This window comes from Castanea sativa, chromosome 2 (assembly GCF_040712315.1).
Source record: "Castanea sativa cultivar Marrone di Chiusa Pesio chromosome 2, ASM4071231v1".
NCBI lineage: Eukaryota > Viridiplantae > Streptophyta > Magnoliopsida > Fagales > Fagaceae > Castanea > Castanea sativa.
In genome coordinates this window covers 32,572,146-32,582,481 of record NC_134014.1, presented here as the reverse complement: position 1 = coordinate 32,582,481, position 10,336 = coordinate 32,572,146, and the positions used below count along the sequence as shown (strand labels likewise).

General features: G+C 46.1%; 1 protein-coding gene across 1 annotated transcript; it reads right to left on the bottom strand.

Annotated features, from left to right (window-relative positions):
- Window positions 1-293: 293 nt before the first annotated feature.
- On the bottom strand, window positions 294-776 carry LOC142625228 (uncharacterized). Its single transcript, XM_075798918.1, has one exon. It carries the CDS (start codon window positions 774-776, stop codon window positions 294-296), a length of 483 nt encoding a protein of 160 aa, XP_075655033.1.
- Window positions 777-10,336: the final 9,560 nt, after the last annotated feature.

Here is a 10,336-nt window from a genome sequence, read left to right as displayed (position 1 = left end):
CTCCATGCGAACACGTCCCGGTTTTCTTTTAAGAAGGTCGCGAGTTCTTGACGTACCGTCGGGTCTGCCAGGGTGCCGATTTTGGTCGTCCGGTCCGGGTGGGATTCGTCAAGAGGTACATCTTCGAGACTCTCGACGGGCTCTGTCGCCACCCGACGTTCCTCTATGTTCATGGCCTGAATGTGGTTGTCCATCTTTATCATGGATACGTAACATTCGTGTGCGGATACTTGATCTCCTCTCAATTCTCCAATTCCGTAATCAGTAGGGAATTTTATCATCAAATGGTATATCTATGTTACGGCTTTCCATGAGTTGAGGGTTGGACGTCCTATGATGGCATTGTAGGCTGACGAGCAATCGACTACAAGGAATGCTACATTCCTGGTGATATGCTGTGGATAGTCTCCAATGGTTACTGCCAAAGTGACAACGCCAAGTGGAAATACCCTCGCTCCTTCGAAGCCAACGAGCGGGGCGTTAGTCGGAACTAATCGTTCCCTTTCAATTCCCATTTGTTGGAAAGCAGGGTAGTAAAGGATATCTGCTGAACTACCGTTATCGACGAGGACTCGGTGTATGTTATAGTCTCCTACCTGTATGGTGACGACCAGCGCGTCGTTATGGGGATGGTGAAGACGCCGGGCGTCTTCTTCTGAGAATCCAATAGGGGGATTGTCAATTCGCGACATTTTAAGCGCGGAACTTGTCATCTGGATGTTCTGAACCGTTCTGAGGTATGTCTTTCGGGCTTTCTTGGATGACCCGACGGTCATGGTGCCCCCTACAATCATCCTTATATCTCTTATGGGTTGCTTGAGGCGATCATTGTCTCATCGAGGGGCTTGATTTTGTGGCGGGTCCGCCCTCTCCTTGCTGACGAACCTCTGTAGCCTTCCTCATCTAATAAGAGCTTCTATTTGCTGTTTCAAGTCGTAGCAATCAACGGTGTCATGGCCATGATCTTGATGAAAACACCAGTATTTGTTCCTTGGTCTCCTGTTGGGATCTCCCTTCAGTTTGCCAGGAAAGGCCAAAGTTTCTTCATCTTTAATCTGCATTAGTACCTGGTCGATAGGAGTGTTTAGGGGAGTGAAGTTCGTGAATCTTCCCGTAGGCGGTTTGGGTCGTCGATCTTCCCGTCGTTCTCTGGTTCTAGCCACTTTTCGTCCCTTGTCCGGTTGTGTATCTTCCTGCCTTTCCCTCTTTCTAGGTTTGTCCTCTCGAGCCAGCAAGGCGTCTTCTACGTTTATATACTTCGTTGCCCTGTAAAACACTTCGGACATAATCTTTGGGTCATTCTTGTATAGAGAAAACAGGAACTTACCCTTTCGGAGCTTGTTTGTGAACGCTGCTACAAGTATCTTGTCATCTGCCTCGTCTATCAAAAGGGCTTCCTTGTTAAAGTAGGCTATGTATGACCTTAAAGTCTCGTCTTCTCGTTGCCTAATGTTCATCAGACTAGCAGTAGACTTCTTATGCCTGTGACTCCCGATAAAGTGTGATACGAACTGTGCGCCTAATTCCTTAAAGGTACTGATGGAATTAGGTGTCAGTCTACTGTACCAATCCCTTGCAGGCCCTTTCAACATGGTGAGGAAAGCCCTACAAATGATTTCATCCGGTACGCCCTGTAGATGCATTAGGGTCTTGAAAGATTCCAAGTGATCCAATGGGTCCTTGGATCCGTCGTAATTCTCCACCTAAGGCATGTGAAACTTTGGAGGAAGGGGGCATGAATTCACGAGCGCTGTGAAAGGCGAATCTGTCCTATGGACTAGGTCGTCCAGCTGGAGATTCGTCCTCAGAGGGCGTTCATCATCACATCCATACGTTCCCTCATCTCCTGCATCTCTGCTGCTATGTGAGTTGGCATGGTGTCCGAGGTGGATGGCCGGTTGGTCTCCTGCCGGTCCGGTCTAGTCGGGGCGTTACTACCCTCAGGCCCTTCCGCATTCCTCCCCTCCGAACTGGCACCTTCCTGGCACCTTCCTGGTCTTCCTCTGGTGTGCTTGGGTGTGCATTCCTTTGCCGTAGTTGCTTTTCTAAATCATGATTCTGCTTGGTGAGGCGCTCCACCGCCGCCGCAAGCATTTGAACTTGCCTCTCTAGAGCTGTGGCGTGCAGTTCGTCGCCTTGATTGTTGGTTGTTGCCATCGATCGAATGAGTACCATGCAAATTTTGTCTCAAGGATAGAGCAAAGGCTAAATAATTTCCCACAGACGGCGCCAACTGATGAAGTATGAAAATCCAACAGTTGTCACGTGATCCTCACTTTACTCGAAACAATACCTGCACAACAACAGACAAGACCAACAAAGGGCACCGGTGTGGTGTCGGCCAAAAACCCTCCGAAGGTCAAGTTAGAGTCTGTTTACAACCCTAGAATGTCAGAGTCGAGTTAATTATGCGTACCTTGGTTTATGAGGGTTTTGGGGTATATATAGTAGCATGGATCCGAAATAAGCGCCTTGGTGAGGAAGTACTTTCCTTTTATGAGAGTAATTTGTGGATTTTACGTATCATCTAGAGCCCTTTTCCTTATAGGAATCTTCTTGACTAAGGCCAAACGTGTAGCGCATGAACTTTCCTTATATGCACGTACATGGTGGACAAAACAAGCTATGGATGAAGGTTGGGTTATCCCCTTCAGCTTTTACTTCCTAAGGTCATCAGCCTACGTATGTCTTCGGTAAGGTCGTCAGCCTACGTATGTCTCCGGTAAGGTCGTCAGCTTAGGACCTTCAGCTTTGACTTCGTCAGATTTTCTTCCTTCAGCACAACGCCGTCAGATATGAGGCGGAGCCGCGGATGTAAAAAGGGAATGGTTTGGTGATCAAAGCTGACAGGCCTGATACTCCCATCAGCCACCTTAAGGTATTAGTAACTTATACAATTATCCTCATCATCTTCCATCCAAATTAGTAAAGGAAAATACCAATTAAGGTATGCACTACAACATTATCTTGCTTGATTATATAGAAGAGAATAATTTTTTATGAAGAGAACTGGCAAAGGGTAATAACCTTTGTGTCTTGTAGATAATGACCAAAAGATGAGAAATGTGCTCCTTCATTCGTTTGTAAAGACGTTGATGACTATCTCTTAATTACTTTCAAAAACCGTTTTGTAGATACCAATCTTATGAACATATTGTATGTACAACTCTTCTAGCGGCCATCGTTTCTAAAATAGCAATTAACTGATTCATTTATATGTTTTCAATTAAATCAATTAAATTGAATAAAAATCTCTACTTACATTGAAAATTCTAAAAAATAATAATAAAATTCTTTGATGCTTTAAAATTGAAATTTGTGTATACTATCAGCAGTAAACTAAAATCAAGTTTGTTTTTACATTTCATTTTGGTCCTACATGTTTGATTTTGTTTTTATATTAGCCGCGTGTACTATTTATGTTAATAAATTTGATTGTTAAGTGGCAGATAAGTGATTTCTCAACAAAAAAAAAAGAAAAAAAAGTGGTAGATAAGTGTCATCTATTAAAGCACTTCACTCATATAATATTATCTCATTATTTGGTAAACTAATTAGTGTCTTGGTCTGATGATAAAGAACTATTATCAGGGGCGAACACCATAAATTGAAATTCTCTAAAAAAATCTCATTATTTGGTGATCTATAAAACTATTTATACACACACACACACACACACACATATATATATATATATATATATTATTTAAACAAATCAATGACTTATTAACAAAATAATGTGGCTAAAAATATACATAGATGATTACTTTAATTACCACACAGTGAGTTAAAAAAAATAACTTCAAATATGTTTGGAATCAAAATTTTACTTAAGATAATAACAATAATTGTGTGTTAGTGTATAAATGTACACCACTTTTATGCTAGGTGTGGGGAGTAGAAGGACCCAAGCGGGCATTTGGGCCCTTGGGCTCTAACAAGGAGGGCCGATCTGTTCTTGGGCTAAGAATTTGTTAGTACTGCGGATCGGCCCATACGTCGAAAGTCCGAGGACACATCCGAGAATGAGTTTTCTCCTCGGACAGACCCAAGAAAACTCGCAGATTCAGTATGAAGGTCAAGGAAAAACTCTGGAAAGACTGTTGGTTAAAAGGGGGAAACCCTGAACCTTCTAGATACACCGATGTTAGAAAAGTATCATGAGCCAAGGCTGCCACCTCCACATTAAAGACTCTGCACCTACCTCCCTGGCCGCATTAATGGGGAAGTGACCCCTGAACAGTAGAGCTGAAGCTTTTGGTCACTATTCAAAGGCACTAAGGGAAGAAATATCTAGGGGGGAGGGGGATTGAGCAACACGTGGATAAAGTGTCAGGAAAGGAAGTATTTAAAAGGGGCCAGTCTGTAACTAAAAGGGGGAGGAAAAAGAATTGTAACCTTTAAGAAAGAAAGAGAAATAATACAAAAGTAGTCATCGGCTCACGTCCGAGGAGGCCCATCTGCAATTATCATTCATTATTTACAAGTGTTTACACATCATAGCCTGTTATCAAGTTCTTAGTACTTCTAATCTAGATTTCAAGCCCACGCTCTACAAATTTCATTGTTTAAGGCTCATTGGGCCTGAGCCCATAATTTTCTTTGGGTCCAGGTGCAATTGTGCACTTACAATTGGCGTCGTCTGTGGGGATCTAGTCTGAAAGGAGCTGGGATACTATGGCAGGCCTAGGCTCACACCATGCAGAGTCTCAAGGATCACAACCGAAGGATCTTTTCGAGCGTCTAGAGCGTCAAAGGGATCGTGAGCGAAGTGTCCATACAGAATACCCTAGGGCTAGCCATACTCATGGCGGGGGCAGCGCCACCCACGAGGATGGTGCTAAAGCCATGCAGAAGGAGATTGATCGTTTGAAAAGAAAATTGCGTCGCGTCAGACGTAAGCCTTCACCGTCCTCGTCTAATCCTTCCTCAGCGGAGGTCCGGGAAGTTCGTTATAGCTCGAGGTCATGCTCACCCCCCAGCGCAATGTCCTTTTGTGAGGAGGACGACCCGCCAACTCGCAGACACAAGAAACTTCCTTCTAGGCGCTTGGGGAACGATGCTATGTGTCGGGCGTTGCACCAACTCTCCAAATCTCCATTTTCACGGAGGATTGAGAAAGGGAGGCTTCCCAGGAGGTTTACCCAGCCCACCTTTACCATCTACAATGGCCGGACTGATTCGATGGAGCACGTGAGTCACTTTAACCAGAGGATGGTGGTGCACTCTCATAACGAGACCCTGATGTGTAAAGTTTTCCCCTCTAGCTTGGGACATGTTGCTATGAGGTGGTTCAACGGCCTTAAATCGGGGTCTGTAAGTTCGTTCGGGGAGCTTACTAGAGCATTCGCTTTGCGGTTTATCATGTGTAGCAGAGTGCCTCGGCCATTGGACTCGCTGTTATCCATGACCATGAGGGAAGGGGAGACGTTGAAAGCATATTCCGACCGGTATTGGGAGATGTTTAACGAGATAGATGGTGATTTTGATGAGGTGGCGCTCAATACCTTTAAGGTAAGTCTCCCTACTGATCACGATTTGAGGAAGTCCTTGACCAAAAAGCCCGTCCGCAGCGTACGTTGCCTCATGGATCGAATTGATGAATACAAAAGAGTAGAGGAAGACCAGCAGCAAGGAAAGGGTAAGGAGAAGGTTATCCCGCAGGAGAGAAGGGATTTCAGGTCAAACAGATACCACAACAACAAGCCGATGAGAGATTATAATGGGCAGTCCGGCTCGGTAGTACCTCAGGCCGTGAACACTGTGTTCTGAGAACTAGTACACCAATTATTGGAGAAAGTTCGTAAGGAGCCCTTCTTCAGATTGCCTAGTAAGATGGCAGGAGACCCCGCGAAGAGGAATCAGAACCTCTTTTGTCAGTACCATCAGGACGTGGGCCACACTACCGAGAACTGTCGGACCCTTTAGAACCACTTGGAGCAGCTTGTCAGTGAAGGAAAACTGAAGCAGCACCTGTGTCAACCTAATGGGCAGGGCAGTCAATCTGGCTCAAACAATTAGAAGAATAATCCATCTCGGCCGGCATTGGGAACAATTAACGCTATCTTTGCTGCACCTAGCAGGACCGGCTCAGGTCCCACTAGGGTAATGGCGGTTTCCCATTCTCAGGCCGAAGAGGCAGGCTCCAGGCCGAAGAGGTTGAAGGTGGATTTACCCGTCTTGGGATTTTCGGAGGATGATAAGGTTGGTACCATTCAACCCCATGACGATGCTCTTGTGGTCACCCTCAGGATAGGGAATTATGATGTAAAGAGGGTGATGATTGATCAGGGCAGCGGTGCAGATATCATGTACCCTGATTTATTTAAGGGGCTAAGGTTGAAGCTGGAAGATCTTACTCCTTATGACTCGCCACTCACAAGCTTTGAAGGAAAGGCCGTTGTGCTGAAGGGACAGATTCGTTTGCCCGTTCAATCCGGCTCAGAAACGGTTGAGGTGGATTTCATTGTGGTTGACGCTTACTCCCCATATACAGCCATCCTCGCCAGGCCATGGCTACACGCTCTGGGAGCCATCTCCTCTACCTTGCATGTTAAGGTTAAGTTCCCCTCTGGGAAATATGTTGAAGAGATCCTCGGCAGCCAATCGGTGGCCAGGCAATGCATATCGACCGCAGTGCTTCATCAGACAGAAGCCGATTCATTGGCTTTGCTCATCCAAGACTCATAGCAATTAACAGCTCCGGATGCACCTGGAGTGGTGACAGGAGAGGAGGCTGTTTGTGAGGAGTTAGAGAAGTTTTTGATAGCGGATGACCCAGAGAGGTTCTTCCAAGTCGGCGTACGTTTGCCGCACCAGGAGAAGATAGAGTTGTTGGAATTCCTGAAAGGCAATATTGATGTTTTTGCGTGGGATCCTTATGAGGCTTCAGGCGTAGATCCGAGCTTCATTTGTCATCATTTAAATGTCAACCCCGCCATTGTTCCGAGAAGGCAGCCACCTCGGCGTTCTTCCAAGGAACATTCTGAGGCCATCAAGGAGGAGGTGCTCAAACTCAAGAGGGCTGGGGCTATTAAAGAAGTTTTCTACCCCGAATGGTTGGCGCATACGGTTGTGGTCAAAAAGAAGAATGGAACGTGGAGAGTATGTGTGGACTTCACGGATTTGAACAAGGCCTGCCCCAAGGACTCATTCCCAATGCCGCGTATTGATCAGCTTATGGACGCCACTGTCGGACATCCTCGTATGAGTTTTTTGGATGCCTTCCAGGGTTATCATCAGATTCCATTGGCATTGGAGGATCAAGAGAAGACTGCTTTCATTACTCCAACAGGGAACTACCACTATAAGGTCATGCCGTTTGGGTTGAAGAATGCCGGGGCTACCTACCAAAGAATGATGACCAGGATGTTTGAACAGCAGCTAGGGAAGACCATTGAGGTATATGTGGATGATATGGTGGTGAAGAGTAAAACAATACCTTCACACGTGAAAGATCTGTCCGACACCTTCCAGGTGCTAAGAAAGTACAAGTTGCGCCTTAATGCCTCAAAGTGCTCTTTCGGCGTGGGATCTGGAAAGTTCTTGGGATATATGATTACTCATAGAGGGATAGAGGTAAACCCAGCGCAGGTCAAGGCTATTCAGAATTTGCAGCCACCTCGGAACCCAAAAGAAATCCAGAAATTGACATGAATGATTGCCGCACTGAGCAGATTTGTCTCTCGGTCAGCTGACTGCTGTCACCCTTTCTTCTAGTTGTTGAATAAATGGAAAGGGTTTCAATGGACCAAGGACTGCGTGTTAGCCTTCCAACAGCTTAAGCAATATCTTTCTCGGCCACCCATTTTGTCTCGCCCTGAGGCGGGCGAGGTTTTGTTTGCTTATCTGGCAGTGGCCGTCCACGCAGTCAGTCTGGTCCTCATAAGGGATGAAAGCGGGGTGCAAAGACCGGTCTACTACGTTAGTAAGTCTTTGAATGAGGCCGAGGTGCGCTATCTACTCTTGGAGAAAGCACTTCTGGCCATAGTTCATGCCACGCGGAAGCTTCCTCATTATTTCCAGTCTCACACTGTGGTGGTTCTGACCCAATTGCCGCTCAAGGCGGTGTTACGCAGCGTCGATTACTCTGGCAGGGTGGCAAAGTGGGGAACCATTTTGGGAGCCTTTGACGTTAAATACAGGCCTCGCACCTCAGTGAAGGGCCAGGTCCTTGCTGACTTGGTGGCAGAATTTACCGAACTAATGCTAGAAGAAACTCTGAAAGAAGCACACATGGATGAAAAATTAGTTGGTATGATCACAGCCGCAGCACCTCCGACTTGGAAAATGTATGTGGTTGGGGCAGCTAATCAGAGAGGATCTGGTGTCGGACTTGTCCTGATATCCCCTGAGGGAATTGTCTTCGAAAAATCTCTAAGGCTGTCATTCTCGGCTACTAATAATGAAGCCGAGTACGAAGCAGTCTTGGTGGGCATGAACATGGTACATAGGATGGGTGGAAAGGAAGTCCATGCGTTCTCGGACTCTCAATTAGTGGTCGGCTAGGTCACGGGGACCATGGAGGCTAGAGACCCAAGAATGCAGGAATATTTGGCACAGGTCAAGCGTCAGCAAGCTGAATTTGACTCCTTCGTCTTAGCTCATATTTCTAGGAGTGGAAACACCCATGCAGATTCTTTGGCCACATTGGCAACGTCTTCGGCTCATGGTTTGCCCAGGATTATCCTTGTGGAGGATTTGCTAGAGCCAACTCTTATCACTATCAACGCAGCTCGCATCCATCTGATAAGGCCTGGACCTAGTTGGATTGACCCGGTCATATCTTTTCTTAAGAACGATATCCTTCCTAAAGACAAGTCTGAAGCAGATAAGATACGTCGAAAGGCGCCACGTTTATTGGTTGTCGAGGACCGAAGCGTATCGCAAACGATCCTTCTCGGGCGCCTTGTTGTGTGTGCACCCTGAATCAACGGAAGCACTTGGAAGAGCTGCGTGAAGGGATTTGTGGGAGCCACACCGGGGGAAGATCCTTAGCCCACGAGCTCGACTCGGGGGTTATTGGTGGCCCAATATGCAGAGGGAGGCTCAGGATTATGCTCGAAAATGTGATCAATGCCAGAGGTTCGTCCCTAATATTCATCAACCTGGAGGGGTTCTAAATCCTCTCTCCAGTCCCTGGCCTTTTGCACAATGGGGATTGGACATCGTGGGGCCATTTCCAAGGGCTACAGGAAACAAAAGATGGCTGCTCGTAGGGACGGACTACTTCACTAAATGGGTCGAGGCCGAGCCCTTAGCAAATATCAGAGACGTTGATTCCAAGAAGTTTGTCTGGAAAAACATCGTCACTAGATTCGGTATACCACACACACTTATCTCGGACAATGGCGTTCAATTCGACAGCAAGGCTTTTAGGAAATATTGTGGTGATATGGGCATCATAAATAGATACTCCACCCCAGCTTATCCTCAGGGAAATGGGCAAGCCGAGGCCGTTAACAAGGTCATAGTCAGTGGGCTTAAGAAAAGGTTGGACGATGCGAAAGGCAGATGGGTAGAAGAACTCCCACATGTTCTGTGGACGTATTAGACTACACCGCACAGGTCCACGGGAGAAACGCCATTCTCTATGACTTATAGAGCCGAGGCGGTGATACCTCTAGAATCTGGTTTTCCCACCCTGAAGACGAGTTCTTTTAGCCCGGAGAATAACGATGACCTCCTGGAGAAAGGTCTTGATTTAGTTGAGGAACGGCGCGAGGCAGCTATGGTCCAAATGGCTTATTATCAGCAGAAGCTTAAGCGGGGATATGATGCCCACGTGAAGCTAAGGCCACTTGCACCTGGGGATCTTGTACTAAGAAAAGTTGTGGGCGCTTCTAAGAACCCAGCTTGGGGTAAGCTTGGACCAAACTGGGAAGGCCCTATCGTATTGTTTCAGTAGCAGGCATAGGGTCGTATCGGCTAGCTGACCTAGATGAAAGAATTGTACCACGCCCATGGAATGTAAATAACCTTCGAAGGTATTATTATTAATAAAATGTGCTTTTGTTAGTTAACAGTTCAAAGTTATAAATACCTCGGGGGCTTACAGTTACTATTCTTAAGTGTCAAACAGAAACTTGGTTAAGTATGGTCCTCGGACCACAAACCTTGTGGAAATTGATATCTTATCATTTGTTAAACAGAACCTTAGTTATGCCGGGTCCTCGGACCTCCTACTTTGGGGAAATTAATATTTGAAGTTACTATTCTTAAGTGTCAAACAGAAACTTGGTTAAGTATGGTTCTCGGACCACAAACCTTGTGAAAATTGATATCTTCTCATTTGTTAAACAGCACCTTAGTCACTGTCCTTATTCTTATCACACAC

What these genes read in the sequence shown, in the direction of transcription:
- LOC142625228 (XM_075798918.1), bottom strand. Translation starts at nt 776, where the DNA reads ATGACCGTCGGGTCATCCAAGAAAGCCCGAAAGACATACCTCAGAACG.